This window comes from Peromyscus leucopus, chromosome 16_21, assembly GCF_004664715.2.
Source record: "Peromyscus leucopus breed LL Stock chromosome 16_21, UCI_PerLeu_2.1, whole genome shotgun sequence".
Lineage (NCBI taxonomy): Eukaryota > Metazoa > Chordata > Mammalia > Rodentia > Cricetidae > Peromyscus > Peromyscus leucopus.
In genome coordinates, this window is record NC_051084.1 from 37842046 (window position 1) to 37860250 (window position 18205).

Consider the following 18205-nt stretch of genomic DNA (forward strand, 5'->3'; position numbering starts at 1 on the left):
TGGGGACATTGGCCTGTGCCCAAGGGCATGGTCCAGGTGCTCCTTCAGGGCTTGGGCAAACAATAACAGTATCATTAGTCCTGAGTAACCCTGAGGGAGGGCCACGAACGGGCAGGCCCCAAGCCAAGAGCTTCAGCTCAAGCAGAGCAGCAGGGCTCTCTCTTGTGTGTCGCTGAAGCACAAGCCACGCATGTTTCTTTTCTTTTCTTTTTCTTTTTCTTTTTTTTTTTTTTTTTTTGGTTTTTTGAGACAGGGTTTCTCTGTGTAGCTTTGCGCCTTTCCTGGAACTCACTCTGTAGACCAGGCTGGCCTCGAACTCACAGAGATCCGCCTGCCTCTGCCTCCCGAGTACTGGGATTAAAGGCGTGCACCACCACCGCGGCTAAACCACGCATGTTTCTAATGACTCCTGAACACTGGCACACGGCACCTGCCATCTTGGATCTGTAGGATGCCATTTCTCCCGTTTCTAGTGGCAAACGGCACAAGCTGCTCCCCTTGCCCATGCAGCTCCAGTTTCAAGGTCATATTCCCTGACCTTGGCCTTGGCAGGCACTAGATTAGCAACGGAGCGGCGGGCTGCAACCAAGGTCCCATTCCGAAAGAAAAGCTGGCTTCCAAAGAGACTCTGCCCAGGACAGGGGGCTGGTCACTAGCTCTTTCAAGTAGGAAGTGATGAGGACACATGATTAACTGCTAGGAAATGAGACGTGTGACATAATACCCTTTCCTAGACCAGAGTCCCTCAAGATACACGGTCAAGAGGTCAGGCAGCAGACGTCACAGACACAGCCTGCCAGAGTCACCACCGGGCTGGCCAGGCAGGCCACCCTATTCTGTAAATGAAAGTGATGGGCCGGGAGGATGGGTGGAGCCCTAAAAATGGAACAGGGATGAGGCCGCTTTAGGGGGACAGGGACAGGCTGGCAGCCTTTAGACAGGAACAGGACTTCCGGCTCAGCTGCTGGGAACAACCACTAAATGAAAAGTTGTTCCCTGGACCCCAGCTGCGTCAGGAGGCAGAGGTCTCCTCCCAGGGTGCTGGAGGATCTGAGAGGCCCAGGATGCAGCCTCACACCCTCCACTTCCTCAGAGCATGAGCTCAAGCCTGTCCTACCTTTCCAGAAAATGAGTTCTGAAACCCCAGACCCCTCACAGTGGAATCCTCTTGTAAGCTCTACCTAAACTCTGAGAATGGACCCAAGGGGCTTCTGCTCCTGCTGTGAGGACTGAGTGGGAGCTGGGAGGCTTTGGCACAGGGGACAGGGATAGGACACAAGCAGGAGGGGTGAGGGAGGGCAGTGCTGAAGTGAAGCCATCTCAGACAGCTGGACCAGGTCTGGGCTCCAGAGGGAGGAACCACAGGACTGGGGGCAAATGGACAGAGTGACCCCTCCCTGTCCACCCTCCCCCCCCCTCCCCCGGCTCGCTTCCTTTAGGGGTGGGGCTGGGGCAAGTAAGACGACCAGCAGTAACAGTAGCTCCTCCTGCTTCTCCAGCTGGAAACAGAGACCCTGATCCCATGGGAGTCTGGACGGAAAACCTAGCTCTGCGAAGGGCCCAGAATCTCTGGCTATAGGAATCTATATGTGTGACTGTGTGTGAGCCCAGGCTTATACACATGCATGAACCTCAGCACGCGGGCCTGAGGGCATGAGTGAGCATGTGGAGCTCTGCAAGAAGAAACTGGAACTGGCCATCTGCACAGAGAGCTGGTTTCTCTCAGAGCCCATGACAGAAGAACAAGGCATGCTGTGCAGCCCAAAGTTTCTGGGTACCTAGGATGTACCCCTTCCTTTGTAAGAGTGGCCCGGCTTCCTGTCCTCTACATTTAGGCCAAAATGTTCCATGGTGGTGTCTACAGAGTTGACTCCAGCAGAATACATGTGACCTGGGCCAGCCAATCACAGTCCATGCCACGCCAGTGAGCCTTGACTCTGGGACAGAAGCTCTTTCTTTACCCCTGGCCAGGGTGGCCGAGGAAAGGAGGTCAACCTAGGGTTTCACTCACAGGCAGGAGAGAGCCTGGGAATGCGCCATAAGGTAGAGCCAAGCACTGGGGTGAGAAACACTGGGGCTTGGGGACACACTGTGTGTAGTTCTGGGTTCAGCTAAGCCTGAGGAGTCACCCGAGGATGATCAGGAACCACATTTCCATCCAAAGAGGCCCAGGAAGACAAAAGGGAAGGGACAGATGGTGAAAAGGTAGGAGCCGAGAGCAGCTGAGAAGGCCATGACTCTGGGAGGGAGCCGTGTCCACTTCTCCCTCGTCAGTCAGGGCTTAGATGCAGCACCTAAGAGAGAGCTCCTACACCCAGCTCTGGCCTGACTCAGGCCTGGAAGAGAGAAGCAGAGGCCAGGCTGGGCATAGGGCTGGCAGGAAGGGTCCCTCACGTGGCTCACTCCTGCTCAGGTCTGGCATTTCAATGGAGGCCTGCGGCTGAGGCGGACTGGGGACCCAGCCTCACAGGCATCTCTGTCTAAGTTCATGAAGGCAGTGCACATGCCATGGGTTAAGTGAACTGTTATGGACCTCCAGAGTTCAACAGACGGGAAGTCGAAGCTGGGAAGATGCAAGGCCAAGGCCATCAGCATGCAGGGTGCTGGGGTTTGGTCTTCAGGGCTGTAAGTGATGGTAAAGTTAGAGTACGATTATAACAGGACCAGAGTGATGAAGAAACCCAGACAAGAGCCCCAGGACAGAAGCTGATGAGTCCCCTGCCCATGTATGGGCCCCAAGAGGTCCTAAAGACACAGGGCTGACTGGGGTGAAAGAGGGAGCAGGCCAACCCTCCGGCTGGTTGGGCTTGAATAAAGGCTCCCTGGGACCCCACCCTGCCTCCTGGGCTTAACCCTGTCCCTGCAAGCCTTGCTCATGTTCTTGCAAAGAAGCCAGATTTCTGGGAACCAGGCAAAGCTGGCCTGGGCCTGGGCCTGAGTCTACAGTACCTAGACTTGCATGTAGTTCAACTCATCTACAGGGTCAGCTTCTCAGAGGCCACCAGATTGATGACAAAATACAGCTAATGCTTCTCATTTGGAGGAAGGAAGCTGGAACAAAACCACAAGCTGGCCAGGAAGAACTCAGGAGTCTGCATGTCTATTTTCCATTCCTCAAATCCAGTTTCCTCCTGGCGCTCTTAACCTTGTCCTGACCCAAGTTTACAGCATTGTGTGTGTGTGTGTGGGGGGCGCTGATGGGGCTCCTGCACTTTCAGGTGAGAAAGGGCAGGGGGAGAGGCTCCAGGATCCACTTACTTGTCTTTGAAGATGATACAGGCTGAGGCCAAGCCCCAGGGAACACACATTCCCTTGTTGGGGTTGGAAGTCCCAGCAAGAGAGGCCAGAAAGGAGCACAGAGATGCCAGAGGGCCACCAACCCTGTGCTGTCCCTGCAGCGAGAGCTGGTCTCTCCCTACCACAACCTCCCATTACGGCAGTTCCTGGCAGGGTCAGCCAGCCCAGCGACAGACAGCTGCAGTCTGGAGGGGCAGTGGCAGAAGCAGCAGAACTTGTTCACCAAGTCTCTCACCACACCTGGCACACCACAAGGGTTTACAGGAGATGCACACAGGGCACTTGCACACAAACACAGGGCAGGCCCACGCCCTCTGCACAAGCTGGGCAGACACACACCTCCACAGAGCAGCAGCCGGCTGGGGCCTACCCCCAGCATCACCCACAGGCAAAAGCACACCCCACCCCCAGAAAATCACTTCTTTGCAAACAGTACTCCTCCATAAACAAGCGTTCCCCAGGCCTCTGCTGCACCCATGGAGGCAGCCTGGGAACTTACACGGAGTGCATGCACCTGCAGGAGGCTGACCATGGAGTCCTCGGTGAGCCTCCAGCTGTCATCCTTGGAAGGCATCCACTATCAGGCTGGGAGGAGGCACACGGCAAAAAGGAAGTCGGCTCCCAGTGCCAAGCTGGCCTCTCTAGCCTCAGTTTTCATTCCACAATGGGAGACGGTTTAACTTCCTCAAATTTAACCAACTAGAGACACTCCCATCCTACCATCAAGATTCTGGTTCCCTATACCTTCCAAATCTCTAGGTGAGGGAAGGAACCTCACTAATACAGCATCTGGGCTGGGCTGTAGTTCAGTAGCAAGCACATGCTTAACAGGGTATGATATTCAGCAGGATCAGAAAAAAGTGCAAGTATGTATATATACATATGTGTACACACACATACATATACATACATATGTATTTATAGACTTATGCATAGTAAATACATACACACACAGCAATAGACCTGGGAGAAAAAGCAAAAATGATTTGGAAACTGTGGTTAAACAGGAACAAGAAATATAACGGCAGATTTAACAAGACTAAAACATCAACCACCTCTATAAAAGTGAATGGATCGCAACTCAACTCCAAGAGTGGACATAATGTAACTAGGCTAAATCTGGCCACATTCAGATAACACCTACTGTAGTTGAGACCAAATGCCCCCAGGAACCCCTGGTGCTGGGCTGGAGGGCTGAAAGGAGGAGAAAATTAAGTCAAGTTATGCAATGTTTTTTTGTCTGCAGCCAGAAGGCCAGTCTCACAGGGGCCTGGGAAGGAGCTGTCTCTGGCAGAATCATGTCCCTGGGCCAAAAGGAAGCATTGGGAGGCCAGCCCTGGTGTTATTATACTTTCCTCTGTGTAAACACTGTCGCCTCCCACCTGGCTTTGACAAGACAGGATGCCTGCCTTTTGCTAGGCGGTGCCAGGATGCCAGACCCCAAGCATCTTCTCACCTAGATGTTTATTCTACTCTGGGAAAGGCCAGCGTAAGCCAGACAAGCCAGGGCACAGATAGCCATCAAGGAGATCAGCACCGTATATAAATGTCTAGAGATGGTGTCTTGTTATGTTGCCCAGGCAGGAATTGAACTCCTGGGCTTGAAGAATGAATCTCCTTGCCTCAAATTTTTTTGTTGTTGTTTTTTGAGACAGGGTTTCTCTGTGAAACAGTCCTTGCTGTCCTGGAACTCACTCTGTAGACCAGGCTGGCCTTGAAATCACAAGAGATCTGCCTGCCTCTGCCTCCCGAGTGTTGGGATTAAAGGCGTGTGCTACCACCGAATGGCTCAATTTCTTGAATAGCCTGGACTAGGGGTGCTAGGCACTGAGCCTGGCAATTTAAAATGCTAAATCTTATACTTTAATCTTATAAAGCCCCTTTTACCCTTTTTGGTGGTGCAGAGGATTGAACACAGGACCACACACATACCAGGTAAGCCTGCTACTACAGAGTTAGACTCTGGCCTCCACAGAAAGCCTTCTTTTCCAAGCGGATTTTTGTATGTGCTAATAGCGTGGTAAGCGACTTTGGCCCTGCTAGGACAAACAGCCTCTTGGGAACCCAGCCTGCTCCTGCCGCCAGCCCAGCGCTCTCCCCTCCCTGCCCCCACAGAGTGGAGGCCGGAGCCGTGCTTCTTTTGTTAAAGAACTTGGTGGTTAGCTTTCCCAGGCAGGAACCTCGCTAACTTATAATTACCAACAATGCCCTGTGATTGGTGCTCTCATTACTCAAGGTAATACTTCTGAAGTCCAGAGTTCCATAAATGCTTGTGGTCTTAATGATACAAGGATATTAAGAGACCTGGGGGCTGCCGCTGGTCAAAGGCAGAGCAGAGGGAGGGGCAGGAGAGCAGATGGCCACAGGGAAGAGAGGGATGAAATACAATTCATTAGTTCAGTCTTTCACTTAGTGGCAAAAACATGCAATGCTGAGACACACAACCAACCGTGCCCACAATCCAGCTAGACAGCCGGCCGGACATGCAAAGGGACAACCGTGGAGCCGCGTTGTGCCCTTGTCTCTTCTCTGGGGGAGGGAGGAGGTGGGAAGACCAGGAGAAGAGAGAGCCTGCAGAAGTGTTTATTTGCAGGGGTGGAGGAGGGCTGTGACCCCTGCAGTGTAGGGCAGGAAATCTCCCAGACAGGAGTGTATTTAGCGTGGGACAGGCAGAAGCTCGGCATGGCAGCCTCAAAGGCGGAGAAGAAGCTGTCTCCTTCATGCACCATCACCTCCAACTGACCTGAACTCTGGCCTCAGTTTCCCCATTGCACTCAAGAAGCAAAAAGGCAAAGACTTTGAGCTCTGGGGATGAAAGGCTGCTCCATCCCAGACCACCACTCCCTGTAAAATAGGGCGGATGACGCCGCTGCTCATTTTGGCTGGTGAGTAGCCCCATCTCATCTTTGAAGATGAAACATGCTCAGGCCTAATGAGGAGTCAGTTGGCTGAGGTGGAGTGGGACCTAGTCACCTGCCCGGCCTGGCCCCTCCCAGTCACCACAGCACCCAGCCCGGGGCACAGAACTGGAACCATTTCACGCTTCTCTCTACCCTGGTACCCCACTAGTCCCCCCTGACCCAACCCCTGGTCCCGATTGCCTCCGCTCTTGGCTACTTCACCAGCAGAGGTCAAGGTCAAGGGGAGCCCAGAGGCTCTGCACTGGTCTTGGCTGCAGCCCAGGGGTCCTGAGAGCCACCCCAGCCCCACCTGCCCCTCCTGCTGTCCCCAACCAGGGTACTCTGCTTTGGGGACAGTAAGCACCCTGGATGTGCTGCTCTCCTCTCCTCCAGCTTTAAGGCCAAACTGACGATGATTTCTGATAGGTAACCAAGGAGGGAGGGGCGGCTGTGCCTGGAGCCTTCAAAATAAAGGATTCCTCAGCCTGCTCACCCTCACATCCCCTGACACCTCCTGCCCCTACTAACCAGCAGGTCAGAAATGTGGTCAGCCCCGTGGAAGCCTGGGGCCTGGTAAAAGCCACACCCCTGCTGGGCGAGGCTGTAGCCTAGCCCCGAAAGTTCCTGGATTCAGTCTCCACTCAGCCAGTGCAGACAGCAGCCTCTTCTTCCTTTTTATCATACTCCTCTCCTCTGTCACCCCTGGGCCGCTAATATCCAACTATGACAGACTACCCACCCAGCTGACCCCAGCTCCTTCCTAGAGTCCCCTAGCCTGTCTGTGACATCCACTCCTATTTCCTGGGAAATACTTGGCAAAGGAAAAGGGATGTGCGGATGGCCCCCACCTTCCTGGGAGTCGGTAGCCTTGTAAAAGCACTCATACAAATCCCAAGGCGAAGGAACCTTCCCTGCATGTTCTGAAGGGGAGTGTGCTCCGTGCACCTGGGGATTATCCTATCTTCTTAATGGTTCATTTGTGTTCATTAAGTAATTAATTCACTTATCTGATTTTCAGAGTGATGCCCAAAGGTTGGACTTCTGGATTGTTAATATTCAACCTCAGGAATGAGATTTTTGAATCCCTGCCTTGCTGAATTAGAAGATCCCTATCTCCATTCTTTATCCTGAATCTCTAACAATAGAAGAGCCCATGGAGATCCACTTGGAAGCCCCCACCCTCACTCACCTTGCTCCCTGCTCTGACACTAACCCCAGGGGTGCACAGGCCTCTGCTATCCCTAACCCACAACCTCCCAAACCAGGGTCCTCCAGTGCTTTTGACTCGCACCTAAGTTTGGCTTTCAGGAAAGCTGGTCAAGGCTCGGAAGAACTTATTTGGAAGAACTGGAGAAAGGTCAAGGGCTAAGCCTTGGTCAAGATTAGTGGGAACAAACAGGAAAGCTGGGGATAGCTCCGTTGGTGTGCCTGGGCGCACAGCTTCACCTGCACCCACATGCACCGGTGGGCAAGGGTGCTAATTACAGGCTTGAGAGGGATATTGGGCGCCTCCTCCCTACACGGAAGGCAGCCTGCTGGCCCCTGTCCTGGAGTGGCTTGCGGTTCTGGAAGGACGAGCAGCCACAGGCCCCTCAGGCTGTGCGATGCGGACAGCCCCACCTCCCCGTTAAATGGGGTAGCAGGGTCTTGGTGAAGGCAGGCAGGGGCTGAGGTGCCTACCTTGTGGTCTAGCTCAGCATTGGGCTTTGGCTGTTGCCCCTGACAGGATGGCAAGGTCTCAGCACCCAGACACTGCCTGAGGGACGATGGTCTCATGAGGCTGAGGAGTTGGCTGAGCAAGGCTAGCTGTGGAGGAGAAAGGAGACTGAGTGAGTTGTGGACAAGTGCTCTGGGAGACACCTTCAACTGCTGGAGAGGGTCATAACCCTAGCTTCCAGGACCTGAATCTACCTCTCACTTATGAGCTGTGTGGCCTCCCTAAAATGGTCCACACCCTTTTCCTAGGAGGAGGTACATGTATATGGGTGTGTGTGTGTGTGTGTGTGTGCGCGCGCCGCGCGCGCGCGCGCGCGCGCGCGTGCGCACACACACACACACATGGGCAGGCGCACATGTGTGTGAGCACACACATACAGTAGCTAGCAGAGGGGGAGCCCTCCCTTAATTTGATGAATTAGGAAGCTCTCCAGAGGCTTAATTCCCTGCAAAATGAAGAGTAAGAAAGAGATTCCCTTTACCACTGAGCTGGACCTCGGCCACCCGAGCGGCCCTTCAGCTGATAGCATACTGTCCCCTGCATCTCTCTCTTGTCACTTAGCTTGTTGCTGTGACATGTTCAATCCACAGGAAGAAGAGAGAATGTGTCTTCGGCTTTGCCTGTCCATCCTGTGAGTCAAGACCACAACTGCTCTGCCTGCCTGTCCCTAACGCCTCTAAATCTTTACCACACTTTTCCCTCCCACGAATTCCAAACATTGAGTCTTCTAAGCCATGAAGAAGTCAGAAAAGGAGGGTCCCCCACAATATAACAGTATCCAATAATAGCAACAGCGCTGTTTGTTTGAAACAAAGTCTCCTCTTGTGTCCCAAGCTGGCCTAAACCTTGTGACCCTTACAAGTATGGACCACCAGGCCTGTCATTTCTTTTAATTTTTTTATTACATGGTGTGTGTGTGTGTGTGTGTGTGTGTGTGTGTGTGTGTGTACAAACAAGCTATGACACACACCCAGATGGCAGAAGATGATGTGCAGGAGTCAGTTCGTTCTTTCAACAGAGTGGGATTGAACTCAGGTCATCAAGCTTGGTGGCAAGTGCCTTTAGAGCAACGAACCCTCTGAGTGGCCCATTTTGTTTCCTTTGTAGGTCGGTCCTGCCTGTCATGGTTCCAGGGCCTGGAACTTCCTCTGCAGACTCAGCTGGCCTCCAGCCTGCAGCACCTCCCTCCCCATGCCTCTGAGGACTGGGGTGTGTCTGCCCAGCCCTCTTTTCTTTTCCTAAAAAACCATACGATTTTCTTGTCCAGCAGAATAACCAATAATTCATTCTCATCCAATATCTAGATTCAGTTTTCTCAGTCTCAAACATCCTTTCAGTGGGTCTGTTTAGATGGAGACTCCTCTGCAAGGACTACACAGCCATTTGGTTGATGTGTTCATCTGCCAGGCACCCCACCTCCTGCTTAGCTTTGATGAAACTGCCCAATCCCTCTGAACAAAAGAGGCTTTGAACCCTTTGGGAAGGATGCTACCTGCCTCAGTCCTGAAGCCAGCCCCTCCCTCTGGTCACCCCAAACATGGGTTGGAGCAGTCTAGATAGGGTCCCAAGCAAGGACTGCCCAGAGGCCGGGGTACGGCTGGGCAGAGGCAGGCAAGTCCCAGTCCTTGTCTCTCCAGGCCATTCCTGGTCAGCCCTAGGGATAGGGAGGATGCGGCCGAAGGGGCAGTGTCGGGGTAGTTCAAGAGGACCGACTCCTTAGATCTAGCAGGTGCAGTGTGGCCACAGGCAGGAGGGCTGAGCCCCCAGTCCAGTTCTCAGCTTGAGCCCAGCCGGGTGGCACCCCACACCTGGCTTCTTCCTGTGACTCACCCACCAGCACCTGCTCAGCACTTCAGCTGCCCTCAACCTCAGAAGCCCTGGAGAGCAGCTGGGCAGGGAGAGGAGGATGAGGGGCCAGGAGTCAGGCTGGCTTTGGCTCCTGGAAGGAGGCCAGGCTTTCTCTGCAATGTGGAAAGAAGGCAGCAAAGACGGGGAGGAAGGATCTGGGCAGATAGGTTCCATCTGGGGCTGCACCGAGAGCGGCGATGCCTTGTGCCAGCCTTCCGAGTCGGGATACTTTTCAAAAAGAGTAGGGATAATTTTCAAAACAGCCCTGCCCTTTCGCACGCTGGAGGCTCACAGCTGTGCAAGCAAGCACTGGGCTGCCCCTCCCTGCCTCGAAGACCACGCCCCCAGAGTGACTGGAGACCGGCCTCAGCAGAGCCAGGACCCTCCCTGCTCCAGGAGCTGGGGGCAGGGCTGGCAGGGAAAGCACAGAACAAGCTCACTTGCTCATTCCTATTTTTCCTCTCGCTCCAGGAAAGCAGGTTGGTGGTGCCTCGGTGCAGTCTTGCATTCTGGTCTCAGATTCTCTTTTGTTTCCTGCATCACCCCGCCCCCACACACCACCCTCTCTCCTGGATAAAGGCTTCTCTGGTCCGTAAAGGTCCTGGAGAGGGAGGGTCAGGATCAGACCAGCACCCTCTCCACCCTCACCCCCTACCTCCTGCAGAGCCAACTCAGCAAACACTCAGCCCATTAGGGCAGACACCTCAGGGCAAGTAGTGATGATCACCCAGAAGGACAGGCCTCCACTGGCCTTGCCAGTCTCCTGGCAGAAGGAGATCCTGGCAAAGCAACTGTCTACACAGCATGCGTCTCTGGCTCTCAAGTCCTGGCAGTGGCTCCAGTTTGCACAGGAGAGGTGACTGCAAGGCACTAGGAGGTCGCAAGTGACCTGCTGCTGCGCTCTGGAGCCTGGGCCCTCCCGTGGTGTCTGAGCGGAGACACTGCAGAGCCGCCCCCTCCTTGTGGGAGTTCACCGGCACATCCACCCCACAGCCTACACCGCTTGTGCTCGCCACCCTTGCCAGTCCCCGACCCTGCACAACTTCCCCCTATTGCATCACTGACCCTCTACCATGCAGAGACCTCGCCTGCTTAGTGAACTGACTTAGACCCCCTCCCTGACTATGAGGTCAGCATGTTTCCTGCAGTGTCCACAGGGCCAAGCACCATGCCTGGCATACGGCTGATGATTAGTAAGTATTCATTAGGCAAACGGATGGCTAAATAGCATCAGGACTTTAGTTGACCATTTCCTAGGAGATTCAAAATTTTGTATTCCCCCTGCCCCCTTAATTTTAGACACTCAAAAGCTCCTGCTTTTCAAATTTCAAGAAATGATTTGAGGCTGAATGTGGTGGTGCATGCTTTTAATTCTAGCACCTGGGAGGCAGAGGGAGGGAGGATCTCTGAGTTCGAGGCCAGCTTGGTCTGTAGCAAGTTCCAAGACAGCCAGGACTACATAAAGAGACCCTGTCTTTAAAAAGAAAAAAAAAAAAGACATTTGAGCAAAGTTGTTTGCTGCCAGATGTGGTGGCACATGCTTAGGATTTGTGAAGCAGAGGCAGGAGGATCTGAAGGTAGGAGGCTATCAAATTCAAGGCCAACTGGCTTCATGCCAAGCCTCCAAACAATGGGTTGATAGGATGGCTCAGAGGGTAAGTTGTTTGCCTGAATACCTGAGTTTGATCCCTGGATCCAGCACTGTGGAAGGAGAGAACAGAATGGATTCCTGCAAGGTGCCCTCTGACCTCCACGGGGACACCCGGCAGCGTGTGAGCACACACACAATAAATAAATACATATTTACAAAACGGTTTGCCTTGTTTCTATGATGCAAGAGGCTGGTATAAGAAACAAACTCCTGGTTTCCTCCCAAACCTGTTCCACCCTCTTGCCTGGCTGGTGGGAGGGTGACTCCTTCCCTCCATGTCTAGTTCCTGGGGGGCTCCCGCCTGCTCTCTCTAGCCCTGCTGGCTGTCCTTGGGAAGTGACCTAGCATCTCCACTACCCACCTCTGCTGCTATCACCCCAGGCCAACTGCCCTGCAGAAGGACTGACGGCTGGGCTCACCCCCCTTGCTTCATCCCCCAACACTTTAGTCTCAACACAGCAGTTAGCTGACTTTAAATGTTTACAGTTCGGTTTCTGTCTCTTCTCTCAGCCTGAAAGCCAAAGGCCTCACCATGGTCTTTCTTCCCTCTGACCCCCACCTCCGTTCTTCTGCCCTCAGCCCTCTGCTCTAGCCACGCCCTCCAACTTAAAAGTCCTTTACTGAGGCCCTGGGCCTTTGTATTTGCCATTTCCTCTGCTGGAAGTGACCCTCTCCCCACAAGGAAACCTTGTTTCCTAGGGCTCTGTGCACAAACGTCCGAAGCTTCCTCTCTTCACCTTTACAAATCCGCCCCCACCCAATGCTGCTTTTCCCCTTTCTGGCTTAATCTTTCTCCACAGCACCTGCCATTCTCTGGAAGTTTACCCCAAATGTTATTTCTCTCTCAGGCCTCTGCTGGCCTGCTTGGACTAAGACTACCACAGGAGAGGAACTTCATCCAATTCCGCTCTTTCCTGCCCAGACCAGACTCTAGAGCACACTGGAGCCTGAGGCCAAGCAGCGACTGTTTCTGTAGTATTCCCAGTATTCAGTGAACTACAGGAATTACTGGTCCAACCCCGGGACTCTCCGGGAAAATGCAAGTGCTGGGTCGTTGCATTCTACCGACCTGCTGTCTCAAGCCCAGCTCCCCAAGTCTGTCCTGCTCCTGGGGCTCAGGCTGTGGCTTGAGGCAGGGTGAGGGAAGGTGAGCAGCTTCTGATCCCAGGTCTCTGCTTCTATATGAGTCAACCCGGAAGCTCCTTCACAATGGTATAGGCTAAGAGCCAGGGAAGGGGCTGGAGAGGTTGGTGTGGCATGCTGCAGTGGTCAATGGCACGATTCCAATCCTGGCTCCCCCCTTCCCACTGTGTAGCTTCCCTGACTCAGTTTCCCCATCTATAAAACATGGATAGAGTAGCAGCTCTTCCAGCCCGAGGCTTTGAGGGAGGGAAGCACTAAGAACAGTACTCTCGGAACACAGTGAGTGCTGCCTGCATGGTAGATGCAACTATTACAGGTGGAAGCCAGAGCTGTGTGCATTCGGGATGAGGTCGGCACAAGAGAAAGCCAAGAAGAGAGGGTATGGGCGGGGATGGCTGTGTGGACGTGTCATGGGCAGCTGTGGGGACACAGTGGTCCTTTGAAGGCAAGTCTAAGGAAGCTGGGTCTAACAGGCCAGACTGGGAAGGAGGGTGCAGGGTGCGGGACCAGACACCAGGAAGAGACAGACTAGCAGCAGACTCTAAACACACCTGCTGGGCCTCCGTCTCTCCAGAGCCACTCTGGCTCTTTTTCCTCCCGGCAGTACACCCAGCAAGCATGGACTCATCCTCTGAGACCCGGCTCAGGTACCTTCTCAGAAGCCTATCCCCAGGCAGTGTTAGTCACCCAGGTCACAGCTAGCTGGCTCACCCTGCTTCAGGAGTTGTCTGGTAGTGTCACACCTGGTGTCTGAGGCTGAGTCTGGGATCTGAGTTGCCTAGTCAGTGTCTAAGGAGCAGACAGGTACACAGTTGGGGTCACAGTGGTCACAGCAGGTAGGGGGATGGGAAGGACCAGGAGTCGGGAAGCAGGGTCTGGCTCCACTTGCCTGACTGGCCTTGGGATCCTGGGTTCTTGGTTGTTGCGGAGACCTCCTCAGCTAGCTAGCTCCCTGACTAATCAAGCATCACACATAATTTGCCGCCCTGCCCTCCTTATGGCTCCTCTCCAGGCCTGGGCAGCCCTACCTCCTCTCCCGAGTCCTGACTCTCCTTGTCTCTGTCAATTCTCTATGGGGGCTCAGGGAGCTCCTCTGGCCAAAGCCGATGCCTTGACAGCAGGTTGCCATGGCAGCCCTTGGGCAACCCTCTGGCTGAGTCTCAGTTTTCTCCTCGCTTCCTAACTTGCCCTTCCTTCTTCAGTGACCTCACTGGGGAGTCATCCCCTCCCAACGGTGTGGCTTGCAGAGCCTTCTCTCCTTGGGTACCCTGACACTCACCTGGCTGTCTCTTCATCCCACAAGCATTACAACTGCCTTCCTGATGTGGACCAGGCCCTGGGCTGAGGGGCAGTGGAGAGCAAGCGGACTCCACTCATGCTGTCTGGGAACAGGAGTGTGGGGAACACAACGCAGACACTGAACAAGTAAGGGAGGGTGGCAGGCAGGGCCAGGAGGCCTCCTGGAAATGGCAGGTCAGCCAGAGCAGGAAGGTGCTGAGCCCCCTTGCCATGTTAGGGCAAAGTGTTCAGGGCTAAGGGGGGGGGGGGGCTGAAGCAAGAGTCAGGCCCGGCTCTCTCCTTCCAACCTAACCAACTGACACCTTTCTTAGCTCCCTCACAAAACCTTGGATCTGGCTCTTGAGCTAGCTGGCTTGGGGATGTGGGGGGCATGCCTTTGCCTGTGTACCTGGCCTCTTAAGTGTTGTTGAGCCAGGCATGCAGGGGGACCCTGAAACTGCAAGAATTCCAGGGAGATCCCTGGTGGAAGCAAGAGGCTTTCAACTTCCCCTTCTTAGCCTTGGAGCCTCAAGGAGGCCATGGCCTCTGGGCTAACAGGCCATGTCAGAGCTCCCCGGAGAAGAGTGGGGCAGAAGCCAGGCCGCACTCCTGATGTCCCAGGGATGGCTAACCCTGGGACAGGGGACTCTGGTAGGAGCAGCTTTAGTAGTATTTCTTTCCATCTTTATTGTTCTTCTGTTGTGGACTCGGGGTTTGGGAAGGAAGGGAAGGGTGGGAGGTTCCCGGGTGCTGGGAAGTGAACTCTGGTCCTCTACAGGAGCAACAAGCGCTCTTAACTGCCGAGCCATCGTCCCACCCTGCCAGCGTTCTTCAAGGATGTTCTTCATGCCCTAGTGGACGGTCCCACATCCATGTGTATACAGGTCATAAGTGAAGTTAGGAGGGGAATGGGGGTGAGGGGGGTCTAGGAAGCTATAGGGCAAAGAGTAGGAGGGTGGATACACTGAATGCATATATGAAATTCTCAAAGAATAAAAATATATTAGGGGCTGGAGAGATGGCTCAGCGGTTAAGAGCATTGGCTATTCTTCTAGAGGTCCTGAGTTCAATTCCCAGCAACCACATGGTGGCTCACAACCGTCCATCATGAGATCTGGTTCCCTCTTCTGGCCTGCAGGCATACATGCCGGCAGAACACTGTAAACATAATAGATAAATAAATCTTTAAAAAAAAACAAAAAACAAAAAACACCAAATAAACCAAAACCCACTTAAGACCAAAACTGGGATGGTAGCACATGGTTTTAATTCCAGCACTCTGGAAGCTGAGGCAGGAGGATCTGGGAGACTGTCACAAAACAAAACAAAACCCTGGCCAAAAAAAAAAAAAGAAAGTTGAAATAATAAATTTTATGTTATGTGTATTTTACCATAGTTCATAAGCTGTAATGCAGGCTCCATGTCTCCACGTTCATAGATCAGGTCCATCCCTAGTGCCTAGGGCAGGGTAGGTAGACAAACTACTACTTTTTAGAGTGGAGGATTCAAACTGTTGTAAGGAGTGAGCTGGCACACGGACCTTGCCCAGGATGGTCTCTTAAACCCTAGGCTCAGTCTTCCTGTCTCATCCTCCCCTGTAGATGGAAACACCGGCTCCTGCCACTGCTTCCTCGCTATGCTGATAACAGACCCCAGGGCCTCACACTTGCTAGGTAAGTGAACTATGCCCCTGGCCCCAGAACTGTGGAACCAAAGGAAAATCTGAGTAAAACATTTAAATCCAGCTCAGGTCTGGGGATGGTCGCTCTGATTACACCTCAGGTGTAAACAGGTTATGGGGAGAGGGGTCATGGCCCCCCAGAAGCCTTCCTGGTCCTGCTGAGGCAGACTCACCTGGGTTTTCTCCCCCCAGAGAGGAAGTGCCTCTTGCTGACCCAGCATCCGGGCAATAACTGTGAGGCTCAGTTGGCTGCGAAGCTGCCTGGGAGAGAAGAGCAAGAGTCTGAGCGGGGTAGGCGAACGTTCTGGAAAGAATGGGGAAGACAAGCTCTCCAAAAAGCAAGGACAGTACATTTTTCTTTGGAGCTGTAACCCCTCAGATCTGCACGTATCTGTAGATCTGTATGGGTGAAGGAAGGGCTACTCAAAATTGGACCAACATTCCTACCTTTGCGTAACAAATACATACAAAGACAGAACCAGGTGTGGCTCAGGGGCAGGGCATAGAATGCAGGAGACCCTGGGGACCTGGGGACCGAACCTACTTAAAAGGAAGAATCTGAGAAGAAGAATGTGGTGATGGAAGGGTTAAAACAAATAAGGAGAATAAAACATGCAGAAAGAGGGGGAAAAGCAACCTGGAGAAAACACCTTCCCTCCTCTGTTCTCTTTGTCCTGCCCAATACACTGACTCTCAAGTTTCAAAAGACTTCACGCAGGGTGGGTGATTGGCCCCTTAAGACCAGGCTTCATTGTTTTTTGTTTGTTTGTTTTTTGTTTTCACCCACTATTTGGAGAACTTCCCTTTGGGATCCCCCTCCTACCATCCTGACCAGATCCAGGCTCCCGGATACACCTGAGAACTACTCAACCACCCAAGCAGCCCTTGGGTCTTGGACAACTAAGCGAGCATAAATAACTTCCCTGTGGGGGTAGCTAATGTGACAGGTGGTCACCTTATAGTGCTGGCTGTTCTTCTGTCTCCCAGTGGGACCGACTTCATGGGGGCCAGTAAAGAGAACAAGGGAGACAGAGCCCCAGGAATGCCTGGAGCCAGCTGTGCCTGCAGCCACCAGCCCGTTTCTAGACCATTTGCTCCCTGGGCTGCTTGTGAGCCAGCACAGGCCTCCTGCTTCAGTCAGCCGAGCTGGGTGTCTGAGGCCAGCCATAAGGCAATACTTAGTCAGTGCTGACTCAGGACTGAGCCGTCCTCTAGTCAGGAAAGAAGACCCCAGCGGGGCTTAGGATGTTAACGCCTGGGTCCCTTAAGCACTTGGGAGAGTGAAGAACAGAGGAAGGAGGAAACCAGAGGGTGGGGCTGAGAGTTGTCCCCTAGGACCTTTGAGACCAGGTGACAGGACAAACTCCTCACAGGTCAAACTCTGTAATTAATCACCTGGGCCTCGCTGGGGAGATTGCAACATGTCCTTCCACGTATGTCCACACATTGGTCTCCGGGTGGTAGTCAGCCCTTGACTGGGATTATTTACTTATACATTTATTTATTTTGACAAGCCTTATGCATGCCACACAGGTGCCATGCCACAGAGTTACATTCTCTTTTTGAGGTTTCTCTGTGTAACAGCCATGGCTGTCTTGGAACTCTGTAGACCAGGCTGGCCTTGAACTCACAGAGATCTGCCTGCCTCTGGCTCCCCAGTGCTGGGATTAAAGGCCACTGCCCAGCCAGAGTTTCATTCCTATCTCTTCTGGAGGGACTTGTGGCCACCACCCAGTGCTAAGTAACCCACTCAGGAGGGGACCCAGTTGGGCTTCGGATGCTGCTGTCTTGAACCATGCCAGGGAGTAAAATGAAGAGAGAAAGGGAAAGCTATGAAAGGCCTAGAAGTTAAGTGTGATGGAAAATGTGTCTGGGATTGGGCTTTTAGAGGAGAAATGCTCGCAGGTAACAGTACTGTTGGAAGGCCCTCCGGCAGGGGCCCTCAGCCGCATCCCTGGAAAAGACACCGGGACCAGAAAGACCAGATGTGGACGAGGCAGGTGCTAGGGAAGGCTTCCTTGAGGAGGAAGCCTGGCCACTTCAGTTGGTACTGTCGGCTCCAGAGCAACGTTCCCAGGGCCACACCTGCCTTAGTGATGGAGTGCTGAGGCAGGCCTCCACCAAGCTGAGAAGACTGGGATTGGACACAGGGTCTGAGCTCTGCAGGCTCTGTTGATGTTTCTTAAGGAAGAGTCAAAAAGAATCAAGGAAGCAGGGGTTCTTAATTTAAAAGAAGAGCAGCAGGTGGTGGCGGCACACATCTGAAGGGCTGTGGGGGGCGGACAAAATGGCCACTCAGAGAGAGGGGACCATAATGTGCTCACAGAGCTGACAGGAAGGGACACGACCCCTTTGGAAAACAAGAGATTTACCGAGGACACACACACATTTAGACCGCGTTTCTGAAGTCAAGTCCTGCTCCCATGTGCACAGCCGAAGTGCCCCAGAAGCAAACGGAATTCTATCTACACAACTACTTCCACAAGTTGTCTTCACTCTGCTACAAACGGAAGTCAGTGTGAGAATTCCTGATCATCAAGTCTGAAATGGACTCCTGGAGGTAGAGGTCCTGGTGACCCTGGGGTATGCCCACGTTGTCCTCTCTCTCCCCCAATCTGGGTGTTAGTTTCACATTTTTTACTCGGGAAAACTCCACTGAGACATGCTCAATGGTCTGTTTGTACACTGTA

The 18205-nt window shown here is 53.3% G+C and overlaps 1 protein-coding gene across 1 annotated transcript in view; it reads right to left on the reverse strand.

Annotated features, from left to right (window-relative positions):
* The window catches only part of Fam178b (family with sequence similarity 178 member B), a 137235-nt gene that overhangs the window by 9452 nt on the left and 109578 nt on the right, over positions 1–18205 (reverse strand). The window contains 2 exon segments of the mRNA XM_037199843.1: positions 7878–8003; positions 15689–15776. Of these exon segments, the coding sequence (XP_037055738.1) occupies positions 7878–8003; positions 15689–15776 (214 nt within the window).